The following is a 21,787-nucleotide window of genomic DNA, read 5'->3' on the forward strand; positions in this document are numbered from 1 at the left end:
CTAGTTGTCTCCAGCACAGAGAATGAGAGCAAGATCCGTTCGGTACAGCTTTCCTCCATCTGATAAAGCCATTATGCTCTTCTTGTATGTTGGAATATTATTAATATCCAGGTCCTGTATAGAACATAGATGGCATTGTTATCCAGTTAAATATGGAAGTTAATTAACCACTGTCAAGTGATAAAACATAGGATGAAAACTGCTTGCTACATCAATCCATTAAGAGCTGGATTGAAATCTTACACTAAAGTGAATAATCACAAGGTTGTTTTAAAATATATTTATCACAGTTACACTGATTTAGGCCAGTGCCAAATCAGGTTAAGAATTGAATTCTACTGCTGCTGCTGTATAAATCTTTAAAGTAGACTTCCAAAAATGGATGTGTGGTGGATGGATCCTTATAGTCTGCCTAAAAAGTAAGTGGCATGGTAACAAAATTACCTGTTTATTCTTCTCACACAGATCCTTCAGTAGAGCATCCAGTTCATTTTCATCTATGTACCCATTGCCGTCCTGAGGGAGCAGAAAAAAACCAGTATACAACCAACTGAGCAATAACGGGGGATGTAATAAACAGAAACAATCGAAATCCTCAGAAATCTCACTGGCAGATATTCCAATGTCTTCGTGTCCGACCCTCAAGATGCTTAATTGCTCCCGAGGTCCAAAATACATGTGAATTGCCTCTCATTCAACACCTTACATTTATAAAACGCTTTGAACTTTTCAAAGCACTTTCAGATTTAATATTTCATCTTATGTTAACAATATCACCTCCTGTTGAAGTAATTAAGTGGTCATAAATACGTTCATGTGAATGAGGACCCTGAGGCCTGGGGAGGCTATGTGACTAGCCTGATGTCACAGCAGGTAGTGACAGAGCTATGCTAGAGCCCAAGAGGTCAGATTTGGTCCAGAAGTAGAGAAATTAGAAGAAAATAAAGGACGTCAACTATTGACATTACTAACAAACTTTCCTCACGTGATGATACATGATGTCACCATGTATCACATGGTGGGGAGGATTTTGCTGGATGTTTTCAACTAACTTAATCCTCATTCCACCCTGTAAAGTGGGTATTATTATCTCCTGTTTACAAATGAGGAAACTGAGGTTCAGAGGAATTTGGTGTCTTATTTAAAGCCTCAAAATAGATAAATTACAGCATGGGATTGGAATCAAGATTCGTCTGATTGGGACATACCATAATACATTTCCTGTGACAAGAATGAATTGGCTGAGTAATTTTAATAGCTCCTGTTACTTTTAATATGGACCTTTAGTTTGAGAGATTTGTTTTCACTGAAGTGAGCATTTTCCAAACTCTCCTAAACAATCAAATTATAGATAAAAATGAACTTTTACCTGATCATATAACTCAAAAGCTTTATTGAACTCTTTCCCACACATTTTGACTCCCTGGGTGATAGAGAAGAGAGAAAAGGTTAAAATGCTACTATTGTATTTCATTGTGTTTCCCTTGGCAAATCTCCCACAGTCTAACTTTCCAAGGAAAATAATATTTACAGTAGGGAAAAGAGAAATACCTGAAATTTCAGAAGAAAATTCTCCTGTACTGGTAGTAACCTTTTGAGAGAGAAATATTAATAGATGAGATTTTCCGGACAAGGATCAACTTATTATAATATCCATGTATTTCCTAAACTCACCTGGCCATCTCAGTTAATTCCAGCTTCCCATCATTATTCGAATCAAATAATTTCAGCTGAAAGACAGAATATTATTGTTGTAGCCATTGAAGAATGATTTATTGCAGGAAGGAGAAGAAAATTAAAAGTAAAGCACTGTGAGTTATCAATTACTTATACAGGCAGCAAAATTCTAGAAACTAGCTTTTATTAAGCTTTGAGTAAATTTTTAGTTCTGTAAGTTGGGTCAATTGCCAGAGTATATCAGGACAATGTAGAATAGTCAAACAGAGCAATAGTGATCTTAGCTAGATTCTAGAATACCATCATTTATTTTTCTTGCAAGTATGTGTATGTATCAAGATGTGAGAGAGAATGTGTCTGGCAATATATAGTACACCCTAAAACTCTCCAAAGAATGATATGAGAATAAATATTTGTTTCCTTCTTTTAGAGCATAAACTTACAGACAGAAGCAATAGACTTCTATTGAAGAAGAATGAATAAATTCTTAGAGAATAGAGTTTTTGCATCATTTTCAATTGTTTTATTTACCCTCGGATACTAGCTACCTCCTCATTGCACTTACAGGTACATCATACACCAAGACACGTCCAGATATATAAATACACTCCTACCCTTATTCAGGAAACATTCATGTTTTTAGAAAGTAGCAACTACTGCTGTACTATATTACATGGAAGGATTATAGATGAAATGTGTTAAAATATATAAAGTTTGCACATTACACATGTGAAAAAGCAACACTTTTGTTTTTAAAGAAAGGAATGTTATCAGGGTCATAATGGATATAGGTTTAGTGAAGTCTCTTTAGGGAGAAAAAGAAGAGTCTATGGTTTCAGATGTTCTAACATTCCTTGTAGGAGGCAGATTTTTTTTCAGGGTCCGATACTGACACATTTTACAATCTATTGACCATGAGTCCTAATATTGTCAAACTGTCTACCAAGACATTGGACTTGATCACACAATTTAGTGTCCATAGGGGAATATTTCTCAACATATATATTTAAATTTTAATTAGTTCTTGATTAATTTGCCTCTCAGATTTGAACTGGTTTATGACATTGAATCAGATACGCCAGGCCAATCCAACAGGGGGGAAACTCCCATCTGAGTGGTTTTTAAAAGACTGCTTCAAATTTCCACCTGGAAGGAGTCTTTACTTTAAATAGACATCCCATAAGACTGGCACAAAACAGAAAACTAATAAATGTAGGTTATTGTCCATTTCCAGAAGTTATTCAGATCTGTCCACTGTGACACATTTGTATGCTAATGCTATGACAAGTAGATAGAAAAGGATACTTCCTTGCAATGAAAATTTTTAATCGTTTTGAAATTAAAGATTAGTCTCACTCCATAATCTCACTGTATAGTGAATAAGACAACAGTAAAGTTCTAGTGTTTTTCTTTTCCCTACATCAAAGTAGGATGGGCTGAAAGTAAGCCTCAATTACATCAAATATAATCAAACCTTTTATAAGATGACTTTCCAGGGTAACTAAAAAGTCTAACCCCTTTATCAACCTAATATAACATAATTTTTATAATATACACTTATATTTTATGGGTTTTTATTTTAAAACTGTAAGAATTTACTGTACATTTACAGCACTTAAACCACATATATGTACTGATATGGATAATTTAAAATTTTGCCTGAATTTCAAAAACTAATTAAAATGTTGCCAAAATAGTGGTCCATAGTTTAATCAGTTTGGCAAAGAATTTTCTTCATAGTCTTAATTCTGTGAGTCAAAATGAAGAAACTACCCACTTGAAATTAATGACCTTCATGGGCACTGGATTATTCTACCTAGAACTTCATAAATGTGTTCATTCCTAAATCATTAAGGGCTTATGTGTAAAGCAATTTTCTTGGCTCTATTATCAATATTCTATAAGAGGTCTTGGTTATACTATTTATCATAGCATCAGGGTACATTTGGAATGCCTCACTCAAAGTTTGGTGATATAGTTACACTGGCTTTGTAAGAAAAATGATGTTTTATAGATAAAAATTACCCAGTTCCACAAGAAAAGAAATACTCGTGTTGATTACTTATGTTAAAGCCAAAGATAACAGCTCTCACTCAGCCTCACAAGGTGTAAACATCCTGAAGTATTTCACTTTTCAAGTGAAATGATACCTGTGTGCAAGTGATGCCCATACCATGGTTTATTTCATGTATCCTCCATAGCCTTGGGAATTAACAAGAACATAGTAATATTTCATAGACCCTGGGCTACAGTCTCTCCAAGATCAGTCTTACCATCAGGTCTGTATACTCAGCTAGTTTTGTATCATCAACAGTCTTGTTTGCTTTTTCCAGCAGGTCCTTTAGAAAGTTCTGTTAAGACAAAGAACGCTCAGATAAATGTCATCAGTAACCTACAGTCTGCTTTCATTTCAGGCCGCCCTGAAATGGAACATCCCAAGAATGCAAAGAAGGCCTCTTTTTGAGGGTAGAACTGGGCGAGGAGAAGACCTTAGAAGGGACATTATTCTACACGGTTCACGTGGCATTCCAATGATGCCGCTGCCTTTGACAGGTATATCTGCCTTATGTGTTATAGTCTGTGTTGCACTGCTTTTGTGACTTCAGTTAAATGAGTATCTGGGTTGTGCACTGTGTAGGAATCTGAGTACAAGCTTGTACACCAACCAGCCCAATGGATGCATTTCTACATAATGTTATCTTCACAAAGGCGCGTATGACTTTTCTAAGAAACACAAGGGCCCCTCTCTATGCCTTTGTAACATGAGTGAAAATTCTTAGTGAGCCAGATGGAGAACTACCTCTAATTTCTAGTGGATTTTCTTTCCTTGCAAGCTGTATTTTCACATCAGCTTTTGACCACTAGGAAGCTTGTTTCACTGAAGGGCCAGTCAGTTAACTTTTAGGCTTGATGCTGTCCCAAGCACCTTGGAGAGAATGCTTCAGCTGGTTGTTCAGACTAAAACAGCTGGCCACAGATGATATTATCTAATCCTTGAAGGATATATGAATCATATTAAAATAGAGATTATTGTGGGAAGGATGAAAAAAGATGATTATTAATTTGACAGTTGGAGTTTAGGAGTGAGTTTACTTAAAAAAAAAAAAAGAAATAAAAAGCTTTATGAAAGCCACATAAAAGTGTTAGCACTCAGGCATATGATAATCATTTTGTTTAGTGCTGTTCATTTGCAACTTCTTTATTATTTTCAGAAAATGAATTAAAGCAGTTATGGAAAACTGAGCAAATACTATGCTTGGATATTATTGAAGGATTGGGTATCTTTGGTTCTGTAGTGGTTTTTCTGTTTCCCAAATGTACCTGTTCTGCTGGGCTGATTTAACTTCATTCTTTCTGAGAAAGGAGACCTTTTTCTTTGTTTGATTAAATTTATTTTCATTTCAAGCATTGCACTTCAAAGCCAAAGTGAAGCATGGAAAATTCAAAGTTATCTATTGGGGGTGAATTTTATTTTTGAGCCTTATGAGCCTTTTGTCAGAGATTAATTGGGTTAAAAAGCCTCATCAGAGACTAAAATGGTGGTCACAAAAATAGCCTGGGAGAAACCTCGGGACGCTGAGATTCAAAGTCGTGTCTGAGAGCAAGTGATGTTTTACTCTATTATGGATCTTAAAATTAGCTTTCTTGAAAGATCCATTAAAAAAGAATGCCAACTTATCTTTAAAATTCCCCAGAGAGGAGGACTTCTATTTAGAATCTCTTTCTGAGAATAAAATGTAGAACAAAGAAGGTCAGTATTGGAAATGAGCTAAGGTTTTCATTATGAACTTGAAAACGATTATTTTTTTGGTCCTGTAGAATAAAAACACAAGTTTAACTGTCACCTTGTGAGCTCTAGGTTGTTGTGTTGCAAGTTTGTGTAAAAGACCTTGTTTTCACATTTAAAATGTTTATATTTCCAAGAAGCTGCTGTTGAATGTGTTTTAGCAATTTTACAGTGGTACAAACATCCTAGTTCCATCTCTAAAACTGTATGTGAATGGGGCCTCTGGATGGCTCAGTCAGTTAAGCGTCTCTTGATTTTGGCTCAGGCCATGGTCTCACGGTTTGTGAGTTCAAGCCCCATGTCAGGCTCTGTGCTGTCCTTGTGGAACCTGCTTGGAATTCTCTCTCTCTGCCCCTCCTCCCATCTCAGAATAAACAAAAATAAAAAACTTAAAAAAAAAACTGTATGTGACTTAAACCGTGTTAAACCATGATGAGGAAATGGTATTTGATATTCCTATCTCCACACAGGACAACAGGAGAGGTAGCTCTTGATGCCTGAAGCTTGGAAGTATGTGGTGTTGTGGGGGGAAAAAAAACATCATTAACATTGTCAGATCGTCTAGATTCTTTTCGTAAGCAGCTAGGTAACTTTGAAAAATTATCCAATCTCTGTAAATTTCACCTTCTCTGCGTGGTGGGAATGATAATACCTGCCTTGCAACTTTTCTGTGAGGATTAAATGTCAAAATTCATTTCAAGCCCCTAGTACTCTACCAGCCACATAGTACTGAGCACCACATAGGTGCTCAGTAAGTATCAATTTGCCTCCCTTTTAGTTATTCTATTTCCTGCAGATAGACAAAATAGGGTCTTCTGGACTGAGAAGTCTTGGGGACGATTTGAGGAAATGAGAGAAAGATGTTGCCATACTTCTGAAAGACTAGTAAATTACTGAGTTCCTGAACTACTGAGTTCGTGAATAATGTAATTTATTGTGCCTCGTGAGTGTCACAAAATCTTTCATGCACAGAATTTTACTTGAGCTTCACGATAAATCTGAGAGGAAGGTATTATTACCCCCATTTGAAAGATGAAAAATCAGACAGAATAACTTGATTTCTAGACCACTTTGCCTTCTCCTTTGTATCTTCTTCCTCCCCCACCAGCTCCTCTGTACGTTTGTGAGAGGTAAGTTCCTAAATTCACTTTCAAAGTTGCAACTTTTCCGAAGTGGGATCGTGTGAGGACTCTGTCGTTCTTGTTGAGAGGCAGAAGGTGGTATGGAATGTCGAGGGAACTTGGAGGCAGAGGAGTCTGGGTTTAAACACTGCAGCCCTGTGTCTTCATTCAGTGTCGCCTTAGCGCATCACTAAACTTCTCTTTATCTCTTTCCTCAGGAGCGTAGTACTAACTTCAGAACTCAGGTGGAGATTAGGTAAAAGAATGTGCGTAACATATAGTAGGCGTCCAATACTTGTCTCTCTTTCTCTTGAGAGAGAAATCTCTTTATATTAGTTGTTTAATTCGTAAAATAAAATGGCAAATTTCAATGAAAAGGAGTGTCTTCTTTGGCTTAGTATCCTGTTATATCTGACTATCTAGTATAACAATTTGTTTGCACCACAGAAAATGCTAATTTCTTTTGCATTGCTGAATAGAACTGAAGACGTACTTGAAGTCTCTTGTTTCATCTGGTACTTCATTAACAATGTGGAAGAGTGGGGGAAAGTGTGCCGTTGCTCAACAGTTAGTTGCTTTCGTGGGAGGCTTTTTAAAATGTTACAGAGTTCATAACTGTATTTAAAAGGAAAAAGAAAGCTTAGCACACGTATTTATTTGCTTACCTTAAGCTCCTCCGTTTCTATGAAGCCGCTGTGATCAGTATCATACTTTCTCCATGTCTGTAAGTAATTTGGGATAAGGAAAACCAAACACATTAAAAAAAAAAAAGCCACCATTTTCCTGCGTTAAGTAGCTTTCTGAAGACCTCCCTCATTGACAGGGCTCTGTTTTACCTTCATGAATTCCTCACAGGACTTCAGCTGCTGGCATCGGAAGAGCAGCAGGAAGTTCTCTTCTGTCGGTAACACGTGAGCCAACTGAAAAAGTTGTGAAAAGTTGTTGTAAAGAAAGCAAGCCTCTGTCATTACTTCCTGCTTAGTTCTTTTTGAACATATTTATTCGAAGCAGTTTTATTGCTTAGAAAGCCGGGAGAGGAAAAACGTTAGGAATGACCTTCCCTTGCTGATACTTTGTTCCTACACAGAGCCGGTGTCTTTTCCAATGCTTGGGTGGCCTTGCCTGGCTGGCTGGCTGGCTGGTCCGCGTGCGCCCAGAAAGCTCAGATAGGACTGGTTGGACCACTCCTCATCTGAGCAGATTCATCCCGGCCTTCACCTCTTCTGTGCCACAGAGCAGTCTTGTTCCTCTCAGGGCGCATATAATGTGGGGTACATACATGTCAATGTGGGGACGTACATGTCATGTAGAAGGAAAGAAACTATGAGAAATGTGAATGTAGTGGAAAGGAAGAAAGGGAAGCAATGAATTCCCGGGTCTGAGGAGAAAGCCTAGAGATGCGAGGAAGATACACTAAAGATACTTGTAAGGCAGTGGAAAGAGAGGTGGGAAGACAACTCAAGATGAACAGTGGAACTAAACAGAAAGAGGGAAAATCTGTTCTTAAACTGTTGGTTTCATCCAAGAGGGTGCCCACTGTTGGAATCCAGGGCCCGGGTTTATGATCTCCATTTCAACACTATGACCTGTCTCTTTAGATCTCATTTCATAACTTCAGTTCTCTTGCTCCCCTCCTTTTTTTTTGGAAGATAAAAGGGCTCCAGATCCCATTTTAAGATGATTGTAATCTATCTATTGTGTGCAGGGAGGGTGGGAGCTGGATTGATGGCCTCACTGCAGGCATGGGTTCTATTCTTGGCTCAGCTGCTAATTAGCTGTGGTCCCCAGCAACTCCCTCAGCCACCTCTGGAACTTAGTACTCTCATCACTACAATAAGGAATTGAAGTAGAAACCAACATCTCTTAAATGTACTGGGTTCAAAAGGACTTTGAGAATCTTGTAGAATCACTATATCTTCACCATTAAAGAATGAACCTACACAAACTATATTTCATCTGATTTCCAGAAGTTGATGATTCACTTGAAATTCAGGCATGGACGCTCATCCCTGGATTTTAGCCCAAGAACCTATGGTATGGATCAACTTAAGTTCAGTATAAGTTCCAAAATTTCTACTAAATTATAGGAAAGACTAGCTCCCCACCCCCTCCTTTAAAAAGTTTCATCTGCTGAGGGGTATTAAAAAATAAAATTTAATAGAAAACATATCATTCCAACTTATATGCAAGTAACCTCTGCTTTTTTATGCCCATATAATATGTCCTTTCACTTGTTTTTGGGTCTTTAAAATGATACCTCAAACCAGATCCATTCAGTTTGTAGACACTACATATGGAAGTGAAACTAAGAACAGACCCAAATATCTTACTAGGATATTAATATGACTCAGTCAGAAAACGTTTCTTATTTTGAAACAAAGGTCACTAGTATAGTTGTATATTAACATAAGCATTCATTTAGGGAATAGGAAATAGCAAATAGCAATTCTTCTATTTATTGGTATGTAACTTGTCAGATACCACTTTGTAGGTTGTCGGACCATCCATTTCAGGAGGGCAGAGGCCGCTCTTCGTCTTCATCTGCTGAATGCCCAGAGTGTGCTCAGCCATGCTTTATGCCTGACATAAATGCTTGTGGATTGGTTGATAATTTCACTTCATTAAACATACCTACTTAACATGACTTATAGTATTCATTTTTACTGTCTCCATTGTAATTTTCTATATTGCTTGTATTTTAATAACTCAGTATTTTGAACACAAAATAATTTTTCTGAAAAAATTACACTTATTAAAATCCTCCAAATTCATGAAAACAGAAAAAAATAAAAGAATGAACTAGCAAGCAATTACAAAATGTAAAGTAAGGGAGAATTTTAACCATCTTTGTTTTGAAAATTAAAGTTCATATAACTTGCATTAAGTTTAGACGTCTCTAGAATGTCAAATATAGAGATGGTAAAAATTGTTCTCCATGTCTAGTATAAATGTATGTTTCTTTTGCCATGCCATTTTGGTCCTACTTGGTTTCATTATTTACAAAAATATAGATTGAAACTACATTTGACATATTCAATCTATTAATTTGAACTATTAATGTTAAACTGAATATAGAGCCATCCCACTTTATAGACATTAAAAGGGAGTCTTAAACATGTAAATGATTATAATAAGACAAGCTAGCCATTAAAAGAGACACAATGAGGTGAGCCTGGGTAGCTCGATCAGCTAAGAGTCCGACTTTGGCTCAGGTCATGATCTTAAGGTGCATGGTTTGAACCCTACATCAGGCTCTGTGCTGACAGCTCAGAGCCTGGAGTCTGTTTTGGATTCTGTGTCTTCCTCTTTCTCTGTCCCTCCCCCACTTGTTCTCTCTCTCTCTCTCTCTTTCTCTCTCTCTCAAAAATAAACATTAAAAAATTTATAAAACAGATTGACACTGGAATAAATGTGAATAGGATGTAGGTATAGTGAACACAAAGAAATCATCTTTTTTTAAAGGTGTGTTTCACAATGTAATGGTCCTGCTATTGATGTTTCCATCAACACACTGTGCATCAGTGTTCAAATTTCAGAGCTGGGTGCAGTAGCTCTCCAACTCTGGTGTCTAAGAGCGTATCTACAAAGTGTGAGAGGCCTTTTATTGAAGGTGTCAAGTAAGGCTGCTTTATTCTCAGATTTGCTAAGTCTCTGCGGTCCGTGCAAGTATTCAGTCCTGCCTGTTCCAAGGTTTTTGCTAATTTCTTAATTCTTGGGCTACCTGCCTGCTTTTTTATGAACTCTCAAAACTCTGTTGTGGGTTGGAAAAGAGAGCGAAGAATAACTGCAGGGGAACGAATAGAAGGCAGACAGTTGTGACCAGAAACCCTCAAAGCTTCAGTTGTGAGAACTGGTTACTTGTCACTGAGAGTTGGGAAGGAAAAGTGTGTTTGCCTGTCTCTCCTAGATATAAATGCAGACTATATAGGAGGATAGTGTCTGTGTCTTATTTACTGTTTCTCTGCCCGGAACCTGCAAACATTTCAGTAAATATCTTACTAAACCTATGAATGAAGGCAATTGACTATGGTCTACTGTCAGCAAAGGCTGTATATAAATAGAGATTTCCTTTAGAGATAATTCAAACAACTTATTACTGAATTATGGATAGAGATTGGGATGGATATTGTGGTATTCCACCCAGAGCTCCCTTTAGGTCCTGACAGTGTTACTTTGAGAGAGTCTTTGGGGGTGACTTTGGGAGATTATCTAGGCTGAAGAGAACTGCCTTCCCAAGGAGCCAGTGTCCCAAGAGTGATCCACGTGGAGATAAAAAAACAAAACAAAAAACAAAACAAAACAAGAACCACAGCCCTGTCACACAACTTGAGACTGGCCATCCCAGCTTTAGAGCCCACTGTAGCATCAGCTAAAGCCTCCGTTGAGACTGTATCACAGCCCCTAGTCTCTCTCTGCCCAGTCCTGTTCTTTTCATTTCCTTTCAATAGGTATTGGTCCCAAGAGCATTTCTGAATAAACTTCCTTAAACTGCTAATTTTCAACTTAGATCTGCTTCCCAGAGAACTGAACATGTCACAGGGTTTTGTTTTTTTTTTTTTTTTTTTTTTTTTTTTTTTTACATCTTTCTTTTATTCCTAGGTATTATGTAGAACTCCTGCCTTACATTTTGAAGTAGGTTGAAAGTCCTTGCTATAGCTCATGTAGCTGTGATTCAGAACCTATTAGGCACTGCACTGGATGCTGGGGATTCATAGTCACTGCTGGTAAGAACCTTATAGGGAGGCAGATAATTTCAAACATTTTCCCTACAATTTCAGAAAAGTAGATATAGTGATAAAGGTAAGTATTAGGTGCAAGGAGAGCACATACGAAGGGCAATTTTTACTAGAAACCTAATGCCCAAGCTAAATAAGTCAAAGCACATATGAGGCATAATTCTTAACTCTTGAAGACATTCATGGTACATGTTAACCTCCTTCAGCACATATTAACAAAGCATTCACTTCTTTCATTTGGGAACCAGAGAAGTATTTTTCCTAGGCAATTAAGTGACTCCAGGAAATTTGGAAGGCAAATAATCTCATATAAATTTAAGACAAGTTGAGTTTAACAATTAGGATAGGAAAAATTATATAAGAAGTGGGAAAAAGGGTTGGCATTCAGAATGGTGTAGATTTTTAGTTTTTTTTTTAAAATATATTCTAGCAAATATATTTATTGGGCTTTTACAGTGTGCCGGGGTTGATCCATTTGTTTGACATGCTTTATCAAATTTGATGTTGGTCCTCCTATACCATCCCTGTTTACAGACAAGGAAACAGAGGCAGAATGGATAAATGAACTGCTATCAGACAGTTTATAGTTTGAGCCAGGTTTGAAATCAGATAGTCTGACTTTCTTCACTTTTAGGTCCTCGTCTGTAACCTTCGTCACCCTCCATTAAAATCTTCAACCAAAAACGTTTTCCTAATCATTTAAAAACATGCAGCCAGAGGGAAGTTTTTAATCTGATTTCATTGTCCTTCATTTCCCCAAATTCTGAGGTGGAAAAGTAGTCTGCCATGAAAAATTACATTCACTAGAGCTAAACTCATATGCTCAAATCCCACTGTGGAAGAAAAGAGGGAAAGAAAGTCTACAGAAGTGTCTGCTTCCCTCGGAGGGTTGTTACAGTTTTAGGATTAAAATAGCTTTTAGATCTATTTTTTTCAGTGGATGTACTGACCTGGACAAATAGATAGAATAAAACTGGAGAGGGTGGTAGATTCTCACATGTTGCCCAAGGGATCAGGTGAAAAGCTTACATATTTGATATCTATCTAAGGGAAATATCTATGCTTACTAGAAATTTCTTCTCTGGTGCTCACGTTATCTGCTGAATCATTCAACCTTCCTGTTTTAATTATTTTAATCAGCCTTCTCTGAAATAGAGCTATTAGTCTGAATAAATTTAGAACAATTTTTTGACTGTCATGGTATTTGTTCAGTTTTCTCAGAATTTCAGTGCTGCTGTTTTTAGTTCGTATTAGGAATCTCTTTATATTTGTGTGAATTTTAAAATCTATTTAAAGACATGAAATTTAAAAGTCCAGAGGAAAGATATCTATATATTACCCTTCATTTTAAATATTTCTAGATAGCAAAAGTATGTTGTTGGCAAGGTCAGTGCACTTCAGGACAGAACTTTGAAAATTAATCACTGTATTTTCTGATCTTTTGAGCAACATATTTCACTTAAAGCCAAATCACTTTAGCCCATTTCCAACAGGAAAGCAGACGACCACATGAATATCATTTGGCTTACCTTGATTAGATTTTGATGAGCCCATGAATACACCTATTAAATATATAGGCAAATCTACTTTCTTTTCCGTTTGAACACCAAAGTTACAGTATCTTGATATGGGTAGGTAGATTATCACATATTTTGGAAAACATGGGGTTTCCCTTTCCCAGCTAGGATTTGTGTGTTTGTGTCCCATATTATATATAGGATTTCTTAGCAAGTGATATACGTCAAGTTGAAAAAAGAAAAGATGAACTCCATTTTATACAACTTCCTAGTGACACTAGAGGGCATGTTATAAATTCAGGCATTCCCTACCCTTCCCATCCCAGTTTTCTACATGCAATCTGCAACTTTCAACTTCTTTTTTTCCAATGATTTTCAGAACCTCTCTTTACTCTCTTCACTCCTACTTAACCACCCTAGACCGAATCAACGTGCCTATGAACTCCTGCATTGAGTACTCTTTCTGTTCTCCATTCTATAATTCTCTTCTTTTCAACTAATTACCACTCCACCCCTCTTCTTACACCATGGCTGATAACTCAGATTAATGAAAAGAATTCTGAAATCCGAGTCCAATCTAGGCTTCTCTGAAGGTGTTGTCCTTCCTGCCAGTGGGACCTTGGACACATCATTTAACCTTTCTGGATTTCAGTTTCTTCATCCTTAAAATGAGGATTTTTGGCTAGTTATTCCCAGGAGTCCCATTCAGCAAAAAATTCTGTGTCCTGGAATGTTAAGTGAGACACATAAGAATTTATTAGAAAGTTTTCTCTTATTCTGCTTCAGCTGATCTGAAAGTTTTGTCCAAATCATGTTTCAAGTGCTTTGGTCTGGTAACTTCTCTATACTTTGTGCATCCTGTTCAATTGGGCTAAACATAAAGCCTTGCCATAAGAAATCAACCTACTGATGATTGAAACTATTTTCTTTTCATGCAGAAAATGCACAGATCATTTATTAATTAAAAAAAAAAGGCCAACCAGTTTAGAAGAAATTGGCTGGGTTCTGGCTGTTCCCCCATTTATTTCTTATTTTTTCCTTAACATTAGTCAAATTCTATTGAAGTCTCAGGTTCCCCAACTATAAAAATAGACCCTCATATTGTATTTAGGCTTACTTTATTTTGTTGTGAGGATCAAATGAGAGAATGTATTTATTTAGAGATTGTATATTGTCATACTAATGTAAATTTTATTATTGTGACTGCTATAAAAGTTCCTCGGGGCGCCTGGGTGGCTTGGTCGGTTAAGCGTCCGACTTCGGCTCAGGTCATGATCTCATGGTCCGTGAGTTCAAGCCCCGCGTCGGGCTCTGTGCTGACAGCTCAGAGCCTGGAGCCTGTTTCAGATTCTGTGTCTCCCTCTCTCTCTGCCCCTCCCCTGTTCATGCTCTGTCTCTCTCTGTCTCAAAAATAAATAAACATTAAAAAAAAAATTAAAAAAAAAAAGTTCCTCAATTCTTTATTTCAGCCTTCCTTAACTTTATCCTCTTCTGTTAACTATCTTTTCTCACACATGCAACCTACTTTCTACAACAGTTTCTTATCTCAAACTTCTAGAGAAATTTCTTTCCTCATACCTCCAGGACAATGCATCTGCTAGTGACCCCTGGACACTCATTCAAATAGGACTTCAAATTATAATTCTTAAGTGATTGTATCATAAATAGTAAAACCTGGATTCAAAACAGATTATTTTAGTCCTTTAAAAAGTATAAAATGCATGTGAATTGGATCCATGCTTTTTTATAATACTGTTTAACCTACTATAACTGAAGAAATTAAAATAAGTAGCTGAGACCATTGGAGTCTTTCAAGGTGAAATATGTTAAATATAAAATGATGGTCCTTCCTCTACTGGAATGATAAAGTGTACCAAACTCTGAGATAGGCACATCTATAATTTCACTGATTTTAGATTTTCCAACTAGTTTTAAATAGATTTGCCTCATATCATTTATGTTCATTTAAATGTTATTTTCTTGTCCTCAATGATTTCATACCTTGATTAGTTGGCCTCTATGTCAATCTGTAAGTCCCAGTACTGTTAATTTATCTATTTATATAGTAATGAGTTACACATAGGCAAAGGGGAATGTGTATACTCCAGGGAAATATTTTAATTACAAAGATAATAATAGTATGTCCTTCCTTAACTCCGTTTGTAGTAGCTGCTTGAAAATAAGTATTTCACATTGACATGAAAGATGTCCTATATGATCAAGTATTTGAAAACCAGGTTAATTCTCTGAATCAAAGGTAAATTATAACTACATGTTGTTGGCAGCCAGAGTACATCACAACCTAATCTATTAAGAATATTATAACAATATTATTATACTTTTGATATGGCATATTTTAAAATGACCTTATTAATTTTTCTGGATAAAGCTGTCCACTCAATTTCTCTAAGAGGTTGCAGAGATAGAGTAGCTGGGACACCAGAGTTTCAAAAAGTACAAGTAAGTGAAGCAACAGCTCTTGCACAAATCTGAGAATGCGGAAGAATCGAGGCATAATCAAAGTTTTGCTTCCCTGATTCATAAAAAATATTTGTCCCCCACAGAAATAGTCATTGTCAGAAGATAAGATTTGACACCCACAGCTATACTTTTAGAGACTCAAGGGAAATCCTTGCCTATAACACATCATAAAATATTCACTAACTTTGTTTACCTCTTGTGTTTTTATTAAGGTCAATTGCCAATCTAGAATAGAATTTCAGGAACCAGGATGCAGCTTTTGCCATCGTCATAGGGATTACAAATATGTCACTTTATATTTTAATAGAAAATTCTATACTATTAAATAAAAATACCATTATACAATGCACTTGGTGTTTTATCCAAGTGAAACAGGGTAACATAAAGGCATAGGTACTCATACAGAAGTCTGGGACTTGGGCTTCTAACCGTATCGATGCCAGCAAATATGCACATGGCCGAAGGCAAATCATTTCACCTCTCCATGTCTTGGTTTCATAATGTATTAAATTTAGGCTCTGGATTAGGCAAACTCTAGGTTCTCTTTCACTTGTGAGCATTTAAATTTTTTTTTTTTTAATTTTTAGAGAGAGTATGAGTGGGGGAGGGGGGAAGGGGGAGAGGGAGAGAGAGAATCTCAAGTGGGCTCCATGCTGAGTGTGGTGCTTGATCCCACAACTGTGAGATCATGACCTGAGCCAAAATCAAGAGTCAGACACTTAATCACCTGAGGCACCCAGGTGCCCCACATTTCTGACGTTTTTTAGTTCATAGTTTTGAACAGAAAAGAACATGTTACTTAGGCAAAATAATCCTCTCCAAATTGGTGTTGCCACATCATGTTTGAGTTGGTCACAACTACAATAAGCTCACTTATTAAAAGTAGATCCGAAACATGCATAAGTTTCTTACCTCTACAATTCCTATTTTTCCATCCTCTCTCTGCCCATATTGATCCACAAAGGTTTTCATCTCCGGTGATAACTCCTAAAATTATATAAAAGTAGGTAAGAAGTTTATTTAAATAAAATACCAATTATGCTTGTGATGGTGTTAATGATTTATGCAAAAAAAAAAAACACCCTGGAATTGAAACCGTTTGTAATTATGCATAGCAATTAACTATTCTCATGAAAATTAAAGACATAGCTGATACACAGTATTTACTGGTTTCAAATGAAAGGGTTACCATGATCACTTCTGATTCAATCACTGAGTTATCTTCTATTACTAGTTTTGAGAATACGCTATACTTTGAAAATATAGTCAGATTTATTCAGTTCATAACTGTTAGTGAATTCAAATATAATGATCACTGTTGATGTACTTTAAACATTGCTTGCTTCAAGAAACGTTCTTTTATATTGCTCCAACTAATTGCCCTATAACATTTCCCTTATTTTAACATGTTTTATCCATGGAAAGTAATAATAGGTATTTTCAGTTTGGACAAGCAAAAATGTGAATGTTGAAGAGTGACTCACATTGTCACTCTTCAGTGTTTCCAGTGTCTTCTGTGTTTCCAACATAGAAGTGGCATTTATTGATTAAATAAATTGAAAAATTAAATAAAAAAAATAAGTCAGATAAAAAAATGACTTGACCAATTTGTACTTTCATTAGAGACAGACAATACTGATGACCTTATTATAAACCATTGGTTATATGTTTTGGATCTTTGCCTCCAAGAATAACTTAGGGAGCATTTTCCAGGGCTTCCTTGTTTCCATTTTTTTCTGAGATGTTTTCTCTCCCATGTATTTTAGTATAAGAACACATGTTTAATAGTGACAAAGTGAATGCTTGGATCTCATTTGAATTATTTTTTTCTAATCTATTCTATTGCTTACATAATCTCTTCACATATTGACAGCTTAGAGGGCCGTGAACTGTAAACTAGTGATCTGAATATAGAACTAGTATTCAGGAAGTTGCATTTATACCCTTGGGTCTCCAACATAGCCCATTTTAAATAGCCCTGTTGCATTAACTGAAGCCTATTTAAAATAGGTCAGCCTTTACTAATGTCCTATTCTATGTCCTTGGGAAAGTATATTAAAGTCTCAGTTTTTGTTGTAACTAACAAAATGGTGGTATTATCTATCACATGAGTTTGCTTTAGGGATAGATAGGTTAATACAGTTTAAGAGTTATATTTAGGCTAAATATTATTACTATTAGTTGTTATAGAATCCTTTTTGAATTAAAGTGAATATGTTTAGTAGAACTGAGGTAGTAAATAGTAATCAAGCAATTTAATTACAATGTAGTCTTTAAAACAAAATTCTTCTGTGGATTAATTGTAACTTGCATTTATTAAATTTTATTACAGCAACAACTGTAAGAAAATGAAAGCATTTACCTCTTGGCAACAATGGGACTGTCAGTTATATTTTATGCACATACCTTAAGCAAAAACCAAAGCATTTGATTTTAAATCTTAAAATTGTGTAGTACCACTAGTTTATCTAGCAGACTTTTTATTTTAATGTTTATTTTTGAGAGAGAGAGACGGAGGAGGGGGGCGTGGAGGGAGAGAGAGAGAGACAGAGCATGAGCAGGGAAGGGGCAGAAAAAGAGGAAGACACAGAATCCAAAGCAGGCTCCAGGCTCTGAGCTGTCAGCACAGAGCCCGATGCAGGACTCAAACCCACGAACTGTGAGATCATGACCTGTGCTGAAGTTAGACGCTTAACCAATTGAGCTACCCAGATGCCCCAACTAGCAGACTTGGCATTTAGTTTGTGAACTTCTTGGGTTGTAACTATGTCAAAAATCTACGTTTTAAACAAAATGCAAAATGTAATGATGATGACAATAAAATAAAGCTTTATAAAAATTAATGCAAATTTAAAGACTAAATACTGTGTTTAGTACAAAAGGTAGTTTTCCAACATATTTTGGGTTGTTATATTTCATTAATGTTATATTCACTTATAGTTAATATTAGTGAAATTTTTAAAATTTCACGTTATTAATCTGAGAAGCCAAACAATGTTTCTATTAATACAATGAAATTTGTTATTCTGTGGCCAGAAATGAAAAGAAACCTGGTTCTTAAGGTTGGTTGTTATGTCCTAAAAAAAGAGAAGAAATATGTAAAGGTTTACTACAATGGGGTCAATAGTATAGTGAAATATTTGTCTAGTACATGAACCTTTCAACCTAGATCTCAATTTAGATTTTAACTATGCAAAGCCTATATATATATATAACCCAGAAAAAATTCAATAATCAAAATATTAAGCAACTTGATATAATCTTGTACCTGTGCTCAAGTCTGTTATGTTTGGATTAATATCTAATATATAGAATTTCTAATATTCTATTAGAGACTGGACAGTAGAAAAAAACTTTAAAATCTTTAGAACTCCAGCATGAAGTTATTTATTTACCAAAAAAGTGCAAATATTAAAATGAGAAGAGGAAAAGAAACATCTGAAAAACTATAGTTTCTAAGTATTTGAATTTCTAAATTGAAAATAAATCACAATGTTAAAATTATATCTAGAAAAATTAAAATACAATCATTTAGCTGCTGGGGTATTTTACAATGCTTTAATTCAAAATTTTATGGCTAGTAACATTTTCCAATCAGATATTTTAAACATATATTTTTAAATGAGAGAAGGAATTGTTTTTGCTTTATTAGTCAAAGATATATAGAGCTGTGATAATATTACAGGAATCTATATATGGTAATATATATAAGGAGGGGAGGGTGTGGAGAGAGTATATAAAACATTTTCTATTTTATTTGATCTCATTCTATTATACTTTCAGGTTCATATAATATTAAATTGGGGTAAAACAATTCCCAGAGTGTTGATTTGGTTCATGCTTTAGCAATTGATAGTTCTGCAATACATTATAATACATTTTAGAGTCCTCTGTTAGTCTTTTGAATATGTTGTATAGAGCTGTGTATCACACAATTTTCAATTTAGATAGGAAAAAAGGTAATTCTATTATTTATATATTTATAAGATATATAAATAAGCATATATATATATATATATATATATATATATATATATATATATCAGTGCTTAAGGTGTTGATTTGCTAAAGAATCACATACACCTATGTTTTCCTCTAAAGACATAAAAGATGTATCTAATCTGTAATGTAAAATCTCTTTCTAACCAGTAGTTAAAAGCCAAAGATCATTAACATCTAACTAGCCCAAATCCAACAGTCTTTGGAAATGTAGTCTTACATAAACTCCAGTACATTAGTAAAATTCTTATCCTATTTTCCTCTGCATAATCATCTCCTCTGTATTCTAAAGCTGGGTATATTTTAGTTTTATGCTGACAACATCTTTTCTTAACAGGTAAATTTATACCCAAAAGTAAGTCATTCATAATTAGTAAGGACTGTCATTTACTTAATTACCTATTGCTTAAATCACAAATATAGCTTGTTTTCAAGACCCCATTAATTGTTTCCCATCAAAATATAACTTTGCTTTTTAAAAATACATGAAATTCTTAAAATTGTTTTACTTGTTACATCTCTGACTTTTGGGTTTCTCCCTCTCAACACAAATCAATACCTTTCTTGTTAAATTCTTGCTCATTATTAGGTTGCAAGTTGTTCAACTTTCCCCCAGTGAGAAAGATCAAGACAGAACATTTTCTTATCTGTCCAACCACGTCAACAATAAGTGGCAATAGAAAAAGAGATCCATAATCTGCAGATCTGTTTCCTGACCACCAAGGGGCAGAAATGTGTTTTTACCCCCCACCTCTCACGGAGTTAAGGAGAAGTTAAAAATGACCTAATAGAACTCAATCGAAGAGGTGGTGATCTGTTAAAAGAGCTCATGCACCCATATTTTCCTTTTAAGCATTATTAAAGCACGTACAAGTATAGAATCTATATTTTAAAAGCTCTGATTTCAGATGTAAGGTTGTTGTTGTTGTTGTTGTTTTCCCCTTTAGGGGATTTCTTTTTCTCTCCCTCCAACACCCCTCACCCCCTAAGCCTGACCTCATCTTCCCCCCTACACAATTGGGAAAGGCGCTTTTTCTCTCCTTTCTCAGTCAGTAAATCTGCATCCCCCCTGTCTACATTCCCTGGAAACCACTTGATCTCGGTGGCTCATTATGAAAACTCTAGAATATTTATATATTAAAGGTTGAAGGTCTTTTTCCTCCGTTGCAAACTTAAACCTACCAATCCAGCCTTCTTCCGTGCTTGCTGGAGCTCCTGAATCAAGTTCTGCAGCTCCTTTCCTTCCAGATAGCCACTTCCTGCAAAGACAAAGAGGCACCCAGGTATCAGACATCTCATTCTGAGTTTCATCCCCTTTCAATTTCCATGACAGCTATTGTCTGGCCACCCGCAAGGCTCTCTCTTGCCTCTACATTGATTAACCCTGAAAGGGCGGCAGCCCTGCCCTCTGAGTGTCAAAGTTTAGACCCACTAATGGCAAAGGAGGATGGTAAGGATGTTAAGTGTAGCCATACAAACTTTGGGGTGCAGTGTCCCCCAATCTCTTCTCGCTCTCTCACTTTTCCTCCTCGTCCCTTCCCCCTCCCCCCCATTTTCTACTATTAACGTTCTTGGAGAGGAAAAAAACTTTAAGGTTTTGGGATAACAGAAAAAAAATATATAAACTTTCAAGTTGATGGTTTGGCAGCCAGCCGGAAAGACAAGATTAGGGAGGTGGGAGAAGAAGTAAAGAAACGAGGGATAATAGGATCAGGAGGCTTAGGGGAGGGGGAAAGGTGGAAAAGGGCAGGAACAAGGGGTCTTCAAACAGTTAAAAAGAGAAGATAATCACCATCTGCGTCGAAATGAAGCCAGATCTCGAAAAACTGTGAAGCTGTGATCAGGGATGATTGCAGGTGGGATTCTGCCATTGTACAGCCGAGTATGTGTCTGCGTGTATGCGTGTGTGTGTGTGCGTGTGTGCGTGTGAGTGTGTGTGTGTGTGTGTCCGTGCGAGTATGGGGTAAGCAAGAACCTCAGTGTGTGTGTGTGAAAGAGATCTGGGCTGCGGAGGAAGACGGGGGCAGGCGCTGCCGGGAGCTGTCCTCGGTGCTGCTCGGCTCAGGCGTTCCTCCGGAGTTCTCTCTCAACACCCCGCACCCAGTTCTGAGTATTTATCCTGACGGCCCGAGCTGGGCCACGCCTTCTCCTGCCTCCCATTCCTCATTCCCGCCTCTTGCTCACACAAACCTTCTTCCCCTCCCTTCCAGTTTTCTCCTCTCCTCCCAGAAAAGCTAGCTGGAGCAGGAGTTTGGGAGTGTAGGAAGCAGCAGGTGGTGGGAGATCCTTAGCTCAGAGACTGGAGGCTGAAAACAGACACATTTGCCCCCACATTCTCCTAATCCATAAAGTATCTTTATTCCTGAATGTTACAGTGAAATAACAGAGAGGGGTTTTGATTTTCAGATGCAAAAGGAAAGCTGATAAAGAATACAAGCATATAAATGATGTATGTGTGTGTGTGTGTGT

The 21,787-nt window shown here is 36.4% G+C and overlaps 1 protein-coding gene across 2 annotated transcripts; it reads right to left on the reverse strand.

The window, feature by feature from the left end:
- Positions 1-21,189, reverse strand: CALB1 (calbindin 1). Of its 2 annotated transcripts, XM_042924064.1 has the most exons (11): positions 21,111-21,189; positions 20,501-20,577; positions 16,232-16,306; positions 7,422-7,505; positions 7,251-7,307; positions 3,951-4,028; positions 1,675-1,730; positions 1,552-1,591; positions 1,370-1,423; positions 445-516; positions 1-114 (listed from the first exon to the last, which is right to left on the reverse strand). In XM_042924064.1, exons 1-11 carry the CDS (start codon positions 21,187-21,189, stop codon positions 1-3), a joined length of 786 nt encoding a protein of 261 aa, XP_042779998.1. The 2 variants fall into 2 exon arrangements, with proteins under 2 accessions (XP_042779998.1, XP_042779999.1); XM_042924065.1 differs by lacking the exon at positions 16,232-16,306.
- Positions 21,190-21,787: the final 598 nt, after the last annotated feature.

The sequence above is a fragment of the Panthera leo genome, chromosome F2 (genome assembly GCF_018350215.1).
Source record: "Panthera leo isolate Ple1 chromosome F2, P.leo_Ple1_pat1.1, whole genome shotgun sequence".
NCBI lineage: Eukaryota > Metazoa > Chordata > Mammalia > Carnivora > Felidae > Panthera > Panthera leo.